The 14,980-nt window shown below is 63.8% G+C and overlaps 3 protein-coding genes across 4 annotated transcripts; all 3 read left to right on the top strand.

Annotated features, from left to right (window-relative positions):
• Positions 1–1,675: 1,675 nt before the first annotated feature.
• Positions 1,676–5,110, top strand: LOC308057855 (uncharacterized protein). Of its 2 annotated transcripts, XM_080411876.1 has the most exons (5): positions 1,676–3,419; positions 3,566–3,673; positions 4,040–4,361; positions 4,470–4,865; positions 4,975–5,110. In XM_080411876.1, exons 1-4 carry the CDS (start codon positions 1,769–1,771, stop codon positions 4,804–4,806), a joined length of 2,418 nt encoding a protein of 805 aa, XP_080268002.1. In that variant the 5' UTR covers positions 1,676–1,768; the 3' UTR covers positions 4,807–4,865; positions 4,975–5,110. The 2 variants fall into 2 exon arrangements, with proteins under 2 accessions (XP_080268002.1, XP_080268001.1); XM_080411875.1 differs by lacking the exon at positions 4,975–5,110 and having other exon boundaries at positions 4,040–4,890.
• On the top strand, positions 4,883–7,826 carry LOC308057856 (mucin-3A-like; the record flags this gene model as incomplete). The annotated part of the gene is made up of 5 exons (XM_080411877.1): positions 4,883–5,120; positions 5,221–5,289; positions 6,440–6,602; positions 7,443–7,601; positions 7,703–7,826. 5 exons carry the CDS (start codon positions 4,883–4,885, stop codon positions 7,824–7,826), a joined length of 753 nt encoding a protein of 250 aa, XP_080268003.1.
• A 4,597-nt stretch (positions 7,827–12,423) lies between these two features.
• LOC308057857 (uncharacterized protein) lies at positions 12,424–14,010 on the top strand. Its single transcript, XM_080411878.1, has 2 exons — positions 12,424–13,294; positions 13,382–14,010. The coding sequence occupies exons 1-2, from the start codon at positions 12,481–12,483 to the stop codon at positions 13,831–13,833; spliced, it is 1,266 nt and encodes a 421-aa protein (XP_080268004.1). The 5' UTR covers positions 12,424–12,480; the 3' UTR covers positions 13,834–14,010.
• The last annotated feature ends 970 nt before the right edge of the window (positions 14,011–14,980 follow it).

Raw genomic sequence — 14,980 nt, 5'->3', positions numbered from 1 at the left:
CTCCACTGACATGACCTCCACGACAGTCCCGACCACACCAGAAGGTGTCACCACGGTCTTCTCCACTATTGGAGCCACACTAAACACTGTCACCTCCACAGATGTGACCTCCACGATAGCCCAAAGTACCTCAGTCGGTGCCACCACCATCTTCTCCAGCACGGGAGCCACACCAAGCACTGTCATCTCCACCCAGGTGTCCACCACAAGCTCTCCAACCACCTCAGCAGATGCCACCGTGGTCCTGTCCACCACAGGAGCCACCCCAAGCACTGCCAGCTCCACAGATGTCACCTCCATGACAGCCTCCACCACCTCAGAAGATGGCACCACCATCTTCACCACTGGAGCCACCCCAAGGACTTTCACCTCCACAGAGGTGACCTCTACTGCATCCCCAACCATCTCTGAAGATGCCACCACCATCTTCTCCACCATTGGAGCCACCCCAAGCACTGTAACCTCCACTGATGTCACCTCCACAGCAGTTTCCACCACCTCAGAAGGTGCCACCACCATCTTCTCCACGACGGAAGCCACCCCAAGCACTGTCACTGCCACTGAGGTGACCTCTGTGACAGCCCCTACCACCTCTAATGATTCCACCACGGTCTTCTCTACCACAGGAGCCACTCCAAGGACATTCACCTCCACAGATGTGACCTCCATGACAGTGTCCACCACCTCAGAAGATGCTACTACGGTCTTCACCACCACTGCAGACACCACAAGCCCTGTCACCTCTACTCAGGTCACCTCCACAACATCCCCCACCACCCCAGAAGATGCCTCCACCATCTTTTCCACCACGGGAGTTACCCCAAGGACTTTCACCTCCACAGAGGTGACCACCACAGCACCTGCCACCACCTCAGATGTTGCCACCACTGTCTCTTCCACCACTGGGGCCACCCATGGCACTGTCACCTCCATTGAGGTGACCTCCACAGCATCCCCTACCATGCCAGAAGACTCCACCACCATCTTCTCCACCACAGCTGCCACCCCAATCACTGTCACCTCCACTGAGGTGGCCACCATGACGGTGCCCACCACCACAGAAGTTGTCACCACAGACTTCTCCACAACTGGCGGAACCCCAAGCACGGTCACTGCCACTGAGGTGACCTCTGTGACACCGACCGCCATATCAGAAGGTGCCACCACCATCTCCTCCACCACGGAAGCCACCCCAAGCACTGTCACCTCCACTGAGGTGACCTCCACAGCATCTGCCACCACCTCAGAAGGTGCCACCACAGACTTCTCTGCTACTGGAGCCACCTTCCCTATTGTCACCTCCACTGATGTGACCTCCATGACAGTCCCCACCACACCAGAAGATGTCACCACCATCTTCACCACAGGACCCACCCCAAGCACTGTCACCATCACTGATGTGACCTCCATAACAGCCTCCACCACACCAGAACGTTTCACCACCATCTTCTCCACAACAGGAGCCACCCCAAGCACTGTCACTACCACTGAGGTGACCTCCAGGACAGCCCCCATCACCTCAGAAGATGCCACCACCAACTTCATCACAGCTGGAGCCACCTTCACTGCTGTCACCTCCACTGACAAGACCTCCACGACAGTCCCCACCACACCAGAAGGTGTCACCATCTTCTCCAGCACAAGAGCCACCCCAAGCACTGTCAGTGCCACTGAGGTGACCTCCAGGACCGTTCCTACCACCTCAGAAGGTGCCACCACGCTGTCCTCCACCGTTGGAGCCACTTTCCCTATTGTCACCTCCACAGATATGACCTCCACAGCTGCTGCCACCACCTCAGAAGGTGCCACCACCATCTTCTCCAGCACAGAAGCCACCGTCACTGCTGTCACCTTGACTGAGGTGACATCCACAGCATCCCCCACCACCTCAGGAGACATCTCCACTTCTTTTCCAGCCTCTGGGGACACGTCCACTATTGTCACCTCCACAGTTGTGACCTCCACAATAGCCCAAAGTACCTCAGAAGGTGCCACCACGGTCTTCGCCAGCACTGGAGTCACCCCAAGCACTGTCACCTCCACAGATGTGACCTCCATGACAGTCCCCACCACCTCAGAGGGTGATACCACAACCTCCTCCACCACGGGAGTCACCTTCACTACTGTCACCTCCGCTGTTGATACCTCCATGACAGTCCCCACCATGCCAGAAGGTGCCACCACGGTCTCCTCTCCCACTGGAGCCACCACAAGCGTTGTGACTTCCACTGAGGTGACCTCCAGAGCATCCCCTACCATGTCAGAAGGTGCCACCACCATCTTCTCCACCACTGGAGCCACCTTCACTGCTGTCACCAACACAGATATGACATCCACAATGGCCCAAACTACCTCAGAAGTTGCCAGCACTTCTGTGATGTCCTCCACCACTGCATCCACCCATGGCACTGTCACCTCCACTGATGATACCTCCATGACAGTGCCCACCATGTCAGAAGGTGCCACCACCACCTTCTCCACGGTGGGAGCCACCCCAAGCACTGTCACTGCCACAGATGAAACCTTGATGACAACCACCACCACCTCAGAAGTTGCCACCACGGTCTTCTCCACAATGGGAGCCACCCCAGGCACTGTCACTACCACTGAGGTGACCTCCAGGACAGCCCCCATCACCTCAGAAGGTGCCACCACCAACTTCTTTACCACTGGAGTCACCTTCACTGCTGTCACCTCCACTGACATGACCTCCATGACAGCTGTCACCATGCCAGAAGCTGCCACTACCATCTTCTCCACAGCAGAAGCCACCCCCAGCACTGTCACCACCACAGATGTGACCTCCGTGACAGCTCCCACCACCTCAGAAGGTGCCACCGTGGTCTCCACCACGTCTGGATCCACCCCAAGCACTGTCACGTCCACTCAGGTGACCTCCATAGCATCCACCACCACCTCAGGGGACATATCCACTTCTTTCCCGGCCACTGGGGACACCTCCACTGTTGTCCCCTCTGCAGATGTGACCTCCGTGACTGTCCCCACCACACCAGAAGGTGCCACCACCATCTCCTTCACCACAGCAGCCACCTTCCCTGCTGTCACCTCCACAGATGTCACCTCCATGACAGTGTCTACCACCTCAGAAGCTGTCACCACCATCTTCTCCACCACGGGAGCCACCCCAAGCACTGTCACCTCCACAGATGTCACCTCCATGACCACCCCCACCATGCCAGAAGGTGCCCCCACTCTCTTCTCCACTGCTGGTGTCACCCCAAGCCCTGTCACCTCCGCAGACATGACCTCCGTGACACCCTCTACCCCCAAGAGGACCACCATGGCACCTATCACCACCCAACTGACCACCACAGTGCCCTCCACCCCCAACGCGACCACCGCAGCCACTCCCACCCCCCAGGAGACCACCACCACCTCATCCATCATCATTCCTCCAAGTGAGTCTTCCACCCTGGCCACCTCCACCCCAAGGAACCAACATGTCCCACCCATCCCCTCCCCCACTCCCTCCTTGGTGGGTTCCTCTGGTCCCGGGGGACCTCAGGGTGCCCTGGTGACCCTCCCCCACCTTGGTCTCTTCCAGTTGTCTGCCAGAACGGGGGCACCTACAGCGGTGGCCGGTGTCTCTGCACCCCCTATTTCTACGGCACCTACTGCGAGTACTCCACCAACTCCATCGAGACCAACCTCCGTAAGTGCCACCTCCACCCACCGCCGTGGTCTCCTTGGAGGTCCTGGTCTCCTTGGAGGTCTTGGTATCCTTGGAATTCATGGCCTCCTTGGAGGTCCTAGACTCCTTGGAGGTCCTGGCTTCCTTGGAGGTCTTGGTCTCCTTAGAATTCGTGGCTTCCTTGGAGGTCCTGGACTCCCTGAATGTCCTGGTCTCCTTGGAAGTCATGGCCTCCCTGGAGGTCCTGGCTTCCTTGGAGGTCTGGGTCTCCTTGGAAGTCGTGGCCTCCTTGGAGGTCCTGACCTCCCTGGAGGTCCTGGCCTCCCTGGAGGTCCTGGCCACCCTGGGCCACCCCACTGACCTGCCCCTCCCCCCGCACCCCTCCAGCTTTCCCGGGGACGATCGTGGCGGACTTGCAGCTGGTGGTGACCGTCACCAACTTCAACTACACGGCGGATCTGGAGGACACCGGGTCGGAGACCTTCCGCTCCTTCGACGCCCATTTCCAGCAGGAGGTGAGGCCATGGAACCCACCACTGTCCCTTGGTCACCCGGTCACCTTTGTGGCCACCTGGTTCCCTCCCTGGTGGCTACCTGATCCCCTCCGTGGTGGGCCACCAGGTCCCCTCCATGGCCACCAGGTCCCCTCCCTGGTGGGCCACTTGATCCACTCCCTGGTGGGCCACCAGGTCCCCTCCATGGTCACCCTGTCTCCTCCATGGCCACCAGGTCCCCTTGCTTGTGGTCCACCAGGTTCCCCCCATGGTCACCCTGTCCCCACCATGGCTACCAGGTCCCCTTGCTTGTGGGCCACCAGGTCCCCTCCATGGTCACCCTGTCTCCTCCATGGCCACCAGGTCCCCTCCCTGGTGGGCCACCAAGTCCCCTCCATGGTCACCCTGTCTCCTCCATGGCCACCAGGTCCCCTCCCTGGTGGGCCACCAAGTCCCCTCCATGGTCACCCTGTCTCCTCCATGGCCACCAGGTCCCCTCCATGGCCACCCGGTCCCCTCCATGGCCACACTGTCCCCTCCATGGCCACACTGTCCCCTTACTGGTGGGCCACCTGGTCCCCTCCCTGGTGGGCCACCAGGTCCCCTCCATGGCTACCTGATCCCCTCGCCGGTGGCTCACCCAACCCTTTGCCTTGGTAGATCAAGAAGATCTACCAGAACATCCCCGGTTACGAAGGCGTGAAGATCATCAGCCTCAAGTAAGGGGGGGTCTTGGATGGGCAAAGGACCTTTTTTGGGGGGGTGGGGGAGGGGCCGCCCCGTTGCCCCCCTCCCCCTCCTCATCTCACCGTGTCCCCTCCCGCCAAGGCCTGGCAGCATCGTGGTGGACCACGAGATCTTCTTCGCCGTCAAGGAGACCAGTAACACCAGCACGTTCCAGTTGATCACCCAGGAGTTGGTGGGCAGCTTACGGCAGACCCAGGCCACCCAGGGGGCCTGTCAGCACAACACCTGTGGGTACCCCTCCCCCACCCCCGCCCCCTCCCCCAACCCCCTCCCCCACCCATGGGTGGGGTTTTTTTTTTGATGGTTCTGCCCCTCCCCCCCCCCCAGCCGTCCTCTGCCTCACGGTGACCCCGGACCCCGTGGTCAGGAACATGACGGAGGCGCCGTCCCTGGAGGGTGAGAGATGGGGGGGAGGGGTCGCTGCACCTCCCCCACCCCCAGAGCCCCGCCCAACCCCCCACCCCAGCCCCTCAACCCCTCCCCCCCAGAGCCCCGACCCCTCCCCCAGGGCCCTGACCCCTCCCCAGACCCCCGACCCCTCCCCCAGAGTCCCGACCCCTCCCCCCAACCCTCGACCCCTCCCCCAGAACCATGACCCCCCTCACCCCCAGACCCCTGACCCCTCCCCCAGACCCCTGAGCTGGGGGGGGGTCTCTCTGCCCCCCCTCCACCCCTAGACCCCTGCCCCTCCCCCAGACTCCCCTCACCCCCAGACCCCCGACTCCTCCCCCAGGCCCCTGACCCCTCCCCCAGACCCCTGAGCTGGGGGGGGTCTCCTGGATCCCCCTCAACCCCCTGACCCCTCCCCTAGACCCCTGCCCCTCCCCCAGCCCCTGCCCCCATTCCAGTCCCCCATGCACCCCCCAGACCCCTCCCCACTCCCCCATCCCTTTCCCCACCCCACCAGGCCCCTCCCCCTCACTACCCCCCTCCCCACCCCACCAGCCCCCTCCCCACTCCCCCAGCCCCCCATGCCCACCCCCCAGCCCCCTCCCCGCTCCCCCAGCCCCCTCCCCACCCCACCAGCCCCCTGCCAACCCCCCCAGCCTCCCTGCCCCCTCCCCACCAGCCCCCTCCCCGCTCCCACCACCCCCCTCCCGATCCCACCACCCCCCTCCCCTCTCCCACCAGCCCCCTCCCCTCTCCCACCAGCCCCCTCCCCTCTCCCCCAGCCCCACATGCCCACCCCTCAGCCCCCTCCCCGCTCCCCCAGTCCCTTCCCCACCCCACCAGCCCCCTTCCCACCCCTCAGCCCCCTCCCCACACCACCAGCCCCCTGCCGACTCCCCCCAGCCTCCCTGCCCCCCCCACCAGCCCCCTGCCCGCTCCCACCACCCCCCTCCCCTCTCCCACTAGCCCCCTCCCGATCCCACCAGCCCCCTCCCCTCTCCCACCAGCCCCCTCCCCACTCCCACTAGCCCCCTCCCGACCCCACCAGCCCCCTCCCCACCCCACCAGCCCCCCATGCACCCCACCAGCCCCTTCCCCACCCCCCATCCCCCATTCTCCCCTCACTTCTCCCCCCCTTTCCCCCCTCCCCCCCCAGCCATCTGCTGGAACCGAGCCCCCAAGGACTACCGGGACTTCTACTACCCGGTGGTGGCAGCCGGGACCATCTCCTGCATCACCGAGTGCACCCCCAACACGGCCACCACCAGGGACTGCCACTACGGCCAGTGCCACATCACCCGCCAAGGCCCCCAGTGCTCGTGAGTGCCACCACGGGGGTCCCACCACCACCACGGGGGTCCCACCACCACCACGGGGGTCCCACCACCACCTCGAAGGTCCCACCACCATGAGGGTCCCACCACCACGGGGTTCCCACCACCATCTCGAGGGTCCCACCATCACTATGAGGGTCCCACCACCAGAGGGGTCCCATCCCCACAAGGGTCCTACCACCACGGGGTTCCCACCACCATCTCGAGGATCCCACCGCCACCTTGAAGGTCCCACCACCATGAGGGTCCCATCGCCACAAGGGTCCCACCACCACGGGGTTCCCACCTCCATCTCGAGGATCCCACCACCACCTTGAAGGTCCCACCACCATGAGGGTCCCATCGCCACAAGGGTCCCACCACCACGGGGTTCCCACCACCATCTCGAGGGTCCCACCATCACTATGAGGGTCCCACCACCAGAGGGGTCCCATCCCCACAAGGGTCCCACCACCACGGGGTTCCCACCTCCATCTCGAGGGTCCCACCACCACCTTGAAGGTCCCACCACCATGAGGGTCCCATCGCCACGAGGGTCCCACCACCATGAGGGTCCCACCACAAGGGTCCCACCACAGTGGTCCCACCACCACAGGGGTCTCACCACCACAGGAGTCCTACCACAAGGGTCCCACCACCACAGGAGTCCTACCACAAGGGTCCCACCACCACAGGGGTCCCACCACCACGAGGGTCCCACCACCATGAGGGTCCCACCACCACAAGGGTTGCTGGTGGAAGGGTCTCCAGAAGGTTCCTGTTGGAGTTTTCTTTTGGGGGGGGTGGGGGAGGGGCAGGTGGGCCTGATCCTGGCTCCTCCCACAGGTGCCAGGACGAGGCCCTGTACTGGTACACGAGTCCCAACTGCGCCGGCCGCATCAGCAAGGTGGCTACTGGGTTGGGGCTGGTGGCCACCATCCTGCTCCTCATCTGCATCGTCCTCCTTGTGCTCCTGCTCAAGAAACGCCGCAAGTACGTGATCAGGTGAGGAACCGGGGCGGGGGAGGGGTCGGGGGGAACCCGCCTTTTGGGGGGTCTCTACCTATCCCCCACCCTCTGAGACCCCCTTTTCAGTGTCCACCCAGTGACTCCCAGTACCGTACTGGTGGCCACTGGTACGAGGACGCCGGTGGCTCCACGTGGCACTCGGCTGTGGGGGGAGGGGGAGAACCCTCTTTTTGGGGTTCTCTGCCCATCCCCCACCCCTGAGACCCCCTTTTTGGGGGTCTCTGCCCATCCCCAACCCTCTGAGACCCCCTTTTTGATGTTCACCCAGTGACTCCCAGTATCGTACTGTTGGCCACTGGTACAAGGACACCAGTAGCTCCGCACAGTGGTCAGCCATGGGGGGAGGGGGGGAGAAAGGGAACCCCCTTTTTGGGGGTCTCTGCCCATCCCCCACCCCCCTGAGACCCCCTTTTTGGTGTCCACCCAGTGACTCCCAGTACCGTACTGGTGGCCACTGGTACGAGGACGCCGGTGGCTCCACGTGGCGCTCGGCTGACGGGTTCCTCTACCGCAACATGGGCGCCAAAGACCCTCCAGGTGACCCCTCCCCCCACCCCAAATTTGGGGCCGAGAGAGGCAGAGGCTGGGGGGAGCCCCCCGCCCCTCCCCCACCCCAGGGCAACCCACCCATCCCCCACCCCCACCTACAGGTGACGGGACCCTCCGGGACTTCACGCCAGCGCTGGAACTGGTGGACACCACGAGGCCGGTGGGTCCTGCCCCTCCCCCGCTTCCCCCACCTCCCACCCCCCTCACGCCCGAGGGAGACCCCTCCCCCACCTCTCGCCCCCTCCCCCACCTCTCAGTCCCTCCCCCACCTCTCACCCCCAAGGGAGACCCCTCCCCCACCTCTCCCACCTCCTCCACCTCTTGCCCCCTCCCCACACCTCACCCCCAAGGGAGACCCCTCCCCCACCTCTTGCCCCCTCCCCACCTCTCACCCCCAAGGGAGACCCCTCCCCCACCTCTCACCTCTAAGTCAGACCCCTCCCCCTCCTCTTGCTCCCAAGGCAGACCCGACCCGTCCCTCAAAGGGAGACACACCCCCCCCCAAGGCAGACAGACCCCTCCCCCCCCCCCCCAAGGCAGACAGACCCCTCCCCCCAAAGCAGACCCCTCCCCCACCTCTCACCCCCTCCCTTCTCCCACCCGCAGATGAAGATCTCCAGGCCAAAACTCACGACCCAGCTATGAGCCTTCGCGGGGCGGGGGGGGGGGGGTGAGGGGAGGGGAGAGGACCCCCCAGCTGGGGTGAAGACCCCCCCCAACACCTCTTCTACCTCAAAGACACCCCCCCCCTCAACGTGGCCCCCCCCCCTCCCAGCACGCTGGCCGTGCCAAAACCCGGGCCAACCCCTCCCCCCTCCGTATTTATTATTTATTTGGGTGATGAAGCTGCCAAGACCCCACCCCCACCCCCACCCCTGGGGGTCCCCAGAGGGATGAAGCCCCCTCCCCCACCACAGAGGAGAAATGCTGGAGGGGGGAGGGGGTGCAGGACTCCTAAGGGGGTGCAGGCCACGGGGAAGCCCCCTCCCCCATTTCACGCCAATAAATTTATTCTTCTTATTATTCCTGTTGGTCTTCACGCCCCTGGCTTTTCTTACTGGGAGGCTTACTGGGAATACTGGGAGTGGGGGTGACCACAGGATTCCAGGCCTATTGGGGGGGGGGGGGGGGTGGCACTGGGACACCCACCCCCCAGGTGGCTGAGCAGCCCCATGTGGGTTGGGGGGGGGGGGCAGCATCTTGGGGGGAGGGTGGGCATCTCGGGGGGGAGGGGCATCTCGGGGGGGGGAGGGGGCCCAGCATCTTGGGGGGAGGGGGAGCATCTTGGGGGGGGCCACCATCTTGGGGGGAGGGGGGGCATCTTGTGGGGGAGGGGGGGAAGCATTTTTGGGGGGGGGAAGCATCTTGGGGGGGGGAAGCATCTTGGGGGGGGAGGGGACCCCGCATCTTGGGGGGAGGGGGAGCATCTGGGGGGAGGGGCATCTCGGGGGGGAGGGGGGCAGCACCTTGGGGGGGAGTGGCATATCGGGGGGAGGGGGAAGGGGCGGCTCAGGACATCGAGGAGGATAGGGTACCCAGGTCATACTGGGATGTACTGGGTGGTACTGGGAGACACTGGGGAGCACGTGGCACCCAGAATGAACTGGGAAGTACTGGGAAGTACTGGAGAGCATGTGGCACCAGGACCAAACTGGGAAGTACTGGGTGGTACTGGGAGACACTGGGGAGCACGTGGCACCCAGAATGAACTGGGAAGTATTGGGAGACACTAGGGAGCATGTGGCATCCAGAATGAACTGGGAAGTACTGGGTGGTACTGGGAGGTACTGGGGAGCATGTGGCACCAGGACCAAACTGGGAAGTGCTGGGAGACACTGGGGAGAATGTGGAACCCAGACCAAACTGGGAAGTACTGGGAGGTACTGGGGAACATGTGGCACCCAGACCAAACTGGGAAGTACTGGGAGACACTGGGGAGCCCTGGGAAATACTGGGACACCCTGGGGAGCACATGGCACCCAGGACATACTGGGATGCACTGGGAGGTACTGGGATACCCCAGAAAGGAGGGAGTGGGGACACAGGACCCCCTGGAGGGGGGGGAGGGGCAGGGGGCAGCAGGGACAACCTGCGGGGGGGAGGGGCTCCCATGGGTGCCAGGGGGTGGAGGTCTCTGGGTGGGGGTTCTCCAGAACATCGGGGTTGGTGGCCCCCCACCCCGAGGTGGGTTCTCCAGGACGTCGGGGTTGGTGGCCCCCCCCCACCCTAAGGTGGGTTATCCAGGACGTCTGTGCCCCCCACCCTAAGGCGGGTTCTCCAGGACATCAGGGGAGGTGGCCCCCCATCCTGAGGTGAGGCAGGACAGGTGGGTTCTCCAGAACATCGGGGTTGGTGGCCCCCCACTCTAAGGTGGGTTCTCTAGGACGTCAGGGGAGGTGGCCCCCCACCCTAAGGTGGGGCAGGACAGGTGAGTGCTGGGCTGGGGACCCACCATGTCTCACCTTAATCTTATCAAGTCACCCAAGGAACCACCAACCCCTCCCCTGCTCTCCTGCGCCAGGGTTGGGCCCGTTGCCACCACCCTGGGGTGGCCCTGGGAGGTGGGACCCCGTGGGGACGTCGGGGACCTTCTGAGCCCCGATATTTTTAGCTCGGGTGAGTCAGGGGGTGACGCGGTCCTACCTGGGGTGGGGGTGGGGGTGAGGGACACAAAAGCGTCGCGGTCGCCGCCGTCGGCTCAGTTGCTTGGTGGGTCCCGGCTCCGGAATCTTCTGGGGATGATGGAGCTGGGTGGGGGGTTCCTCCCCCTCCCCCTCCTCCTCCTCCTCCTCCCCCCGCAGGTCCTGGCAGGTAAGGGGGGGGGGGAGGGGTGTCACCTCGTGGGTGGTGAGGACCCATCTCCGTGTCCCCAAAAATGTTCCTCTGGGGGATTGGGTGCCATCCCCAGAGACCCCCACCCAGAGACCCCCACCCCAGAACCCGTGGGTGCCATCCCCAGAGACCCCCACCCAGAGACCCCCACCCAGAGACCCCCACCCCAGAACCCGTGGGTGCCATCCCCAGAGACCCCCACCCAGAGACCCCCACCCCAGAACCCGTGGGTGCATCCCCAGAGACCCCCACCCAGAGACCCCCACCCAGAGACCCCCACCCCAGAACCCGTGGGTGCCATCCCCAGAGACCCCCACCCAGAGACCCCCACCCAGAGACCCCCACCCCAGAACCCATGGGTGCCATCCCAGAGACCCCCACCCCCAGAGGGGGGGTGGGGGTGGGGGGTGGGTCCCCAGCCACTGGAAGCCCACCGAGACCCAAGGTGGGAGCACCCCCACCCTTGGGGTGGGGGAGGGGTGACCCCAGGGTGGGGTGGCCGTGAGGGTGTCCCACCTGTCACCCGGGTGGGGGGCAAGGTCTCCCATGGGTGCCCCCTCCCCTTTTTCCTCTCCGGGTGGGGGTCAAATTCTCCCATGGGTGCCCCCTCCCCTCTTTACATTCTGGGGGGGGGGGGCAAGGTCTCCCATGGGTGCCCCCTCCCCTCTTTACATTCTGGGGGGGGGGCAAGGTCTTCCATGGGTGCCCCCTCCCCCCTTTCCTCTCCGGGTGGGGGTCAAATTCTCCCATGGGTGCCCCCTCCCCTCTTTCCTCTCAGGGTGGGGGGATGTCTTGCCTCGGGCACCAAACCTGGATTTTTGGGGGGTGGGGGCGTTGGGTTGGGTGCCATTGACCCCGCAGTTGGGTGGGTGCAGGGGGGTGGTGGACCCCCGCGTCCTCCACGTGTGTGGGGGTGGGGGGGGGTGGGTTTCAAGACCCTTTTTGGGGTCTCCCACCTCCCCCAACCTGAGGTACCTTCCATCCAGCCCCTTGCCAGCACGGCGGCACGGTGGTGGGGGAGGGGTGCGCGTGCCCCCCCGGTTACACCGGTCCCCGCTGCCAACTGTGGGACCCCGCCGGCGCGTGCCAGAACGGGGGGACGGCGGTGGGCACCAGCTGCTACTGCCCCCCGGGATTTCGGGGGTCCCTCTGCCAAAACCCCCACCCCCCCAGCGCCTGCCAGAACGGGGGGACGGCTTTCGGCACCGGCTGCGTGTGTCCGCCGGGATACGGGGGGGCCACCTGCCAGCACCCCCAGGACCTCGACTCCTGCCTCAACGGGGGGACCTTGGTGGTGGGGGGCACCTGTCAGTGCCCCCCCGAAACTTGGGGACCCCGGTGTGAGTGTATCGAGCCGGTCACGGTGGCCACCACCACGAGCGTAGGGAGGGGGGAGGTGGCATCTACGTCAACGTTGGGCACCACCGTGGAAGGTGACACCACGGTCGTGGAGGTGACGCCAAGAAACACCACGATGGTGACACCAAGCAACACCACGATGGTGACCTCCATGGAAAGCAACGCCACGGCCATGGCGGTGACACCAAGAAACACCACGGCCACGATGGTGACCTCCATGGAAAGCAACACCACGGCCATGGTGGTGACACCAAGAAACACCACGGCCACGATGGTGACCTCCATGGAAAGCAACACCACGGCCATGGTGGTGACACCAAGAAACACCACGGTCACGGTGGTGGCCCCAAGCAACACCACGATGGTGACCTCCATGGAAAGCAACACCATGGCCACGGTGGTGACCCCAACCAACACCACGGCCACGGTGGTGGCCCCAACCAACACCACAGCTGTTGGAAGCAACACCACGGCCGTGTCACCAACTACCCCCGTGGTAAGTGTCACCACGCCTATGGAAAGCAACACCACGGTGGCCACCACCCTGGAAATCAACGCCACGATGGCCACCACCCTGGAAACCAACGCCACGGCCACAACACTGATCCCTGTGGAAAGTGACACCACGCCTATGGAGAGCAACGCCACGGTGGCCACCACCCTGGCAAGCAACACCACGGTCACGGAAAGTAACATCACGGCCACCACCATGGAAAGCACAACCACAGTTGTGTCACCAACTGGCTCCATGGAAGGTGACACCACGGCCATGGAAACCAACACCACGGTGGCCACCATGGCAAGCATGACCACGGTTATGCCACCAACTGGCCCCATGGAAGGTGACACCACAGCCATGGAAACCAACATGACGGCCACTACCAAGGAAAGCAAGACCACGGTTGTGCCACCAACTGGCCCCATGGAAGGTGACACCACGGCCATGGAAACCAACACCACGGTGGCCACCATGGCAAGCATGACCACGGTTGTGCCACCAACCGGCCCCATGGAAGGTGACACCACAGCCATGGAAGGCAACACCACGGCCACCATCATGGGAAGCAACACCACGGCCACCTCCACGGAAGGCACCACCACGACCACCCTCCCAACCACCCCCCCCACCACCTCTGCTGCCCCAGCACCGGTTCATCCCAGTGCCACACAAGTGAGCCCTTCAGATGCCACCACGAGGGTCACAACGGTGATGCCCCAGCCCCCTCCCACCACCATGACGTCGGGTCCTGGCTCCACCACCATCACCACCAGCACCTTGGCCACCCTCTGCCTCTACCTCCCACATGGCTCCAGCCCTCCAGCTAGTGGGTGTCTCTCCATGGGGTCCTCGGGTGGGGCTTCTCCATTCTGGGGGGGGGGGACATGGGGGGCTCCTGGGGTGGAGGTGAAGGAGGGGAGAAGGCTGGACATGGGTCCAGCCCTGGGGCTGGTGGGTGTCCTGGCATGAGGGCCCTAGGGTGGGGGTCTCCTTGCCAGGGGTCTCCTGGGACCAGGGGAGGAAGGGGGAGGAAGAAGGAGGGATGGGGGTCTACCAAACCCAAAGATCAGAGCTTCTGGGTCCCCCTCACCAAATCGACCTTCTGGGTCCTCCTCGCCAAATCCAGACCTTCTGGGTCCCCCTCACCAAATCGACCTTCTGGGTCCTCCTTGCCAAATCCAGACCTTCTGGGTCCTTCTCACCAAATCGATCTTCTGGTTCCCCCTCACCAAATCGACCTTCTGGGTCCTCCTCGCCAAATCCAGACCTTCTGGGTCCTCCTCACCAAATCAATCTTCTGGGTCCCCCTCACCAAATTGAACTTCTGGTTCCCCCTCACCAAATTGATCTTCTGGGTCCTCCTCGCCAAATCCAGACCTTCTGGGTCCTTCTCACCAAATCGATCTTCTGGTTCCCCCTCACCAAATCGACCTTCTGGGTCCTCCTCGCCAAATCCAGACCTTCTGGGTCCTCCTCACCAAATCAATCTTCTGGGTCCCCCTCACCAAATTGAACTTCTGGTTCCCCCTCACCAAATTGATCTTCTGGGTCCTCCTCGCCAAATCCAGACCTTCTGGGTCCTCCTCACCAAATCAATCTTCTGGGTCCCCCTCACCAAATTGAACTTCTGGTTCCCCCTCACCAAATTGATCTTCTGGGTTCCCCTCACCAAATCCAGACCTTCTGGGTCCCCCTCACCAAATTGAGCTTCTGGGTCCTCCTCACCAAATCGATCTTCTGGGTCCCCCTCACCAAATCCAGACCTGCTGGGTCCTCCTCACCAAACCCTTCTGCCCCCAACTCTCTTCCAGTCACCTGCCACAACGGCGGCGTCGCCAACTTGACCGAGTGCCTTTGCCCACCCGGTTACTCCGGTCCCACCTGCGAGACGGTGAACGTCACCGACAGCTGCTCCAGCGGCAGCACAGCAGTGGGCAACCGCTGTATCTGCCCACCGGGGTGGACGGGGTCCCGGTGTGACACCCGTGATGAAACCACGGCTTGTCAGAATGGAGGGACGGCCGTGGGCACCGAGTGTCACTGCCCCAGTGGGTTTGATGGACCACGGTGCGAGAACCACCACACCACCACTGTTCCCACCACGGAAAGGACCAGA

This window comes from Falco punctatus, assembly GCF_963210335.1.
Source record: "Falco punctatus genome assembly, contig: scaffold_198, whole genome shotgun sequence".
NCBI lineage: Eukaryota > Metazoa > Chordata > Aves > Falconiformes > Falconidae > Falco > Falco punctatus.
Note: the sequence above shows the minus strand (reverse complement) of the source record. Positions and strands in the feature narration are given on the sequence as shown.

Excerpts from the sequence above, each read along its gene's own strand:
- LOC308057855 (XM_080411875.1), top strand. The coding sequence starts at position 1,769 with ATGACCTCCACAGCTGCTGCCACCACCTCAGAAGGTGCCACCACCATC. Across the intron at positions 3,420-3,565 it reads ATCCATCATCATTCCTCCAA|TTGTCTGCCAGAACGGGGGC; the intron begins GTGAGTCTTCCA and ends GGTCTCTTCCAG. Across the intron at positions 3,674-4,039 it reads CTCCATCGAGACCAACCTCC|CTTTCCCGGGGACGATCGTG; the intron begins GTAAGTGCCACC and ends GCACCCCTCCAG.
- LOC308057857 (XM_080411878.1), top strand. The coding sequence starts at position 12,481 with ATGGTGACACCAAGCAACACCACGATGGTGACCTCCATGGAAAGCAAC. Across the intron at positions 13,295-13,381 it reads ACCAACTGGCCCCATGGAAG|GTGACACCACAGCCATGGAA; the intron begins GTGACACCACGG and ends GCCCCATGGAAG.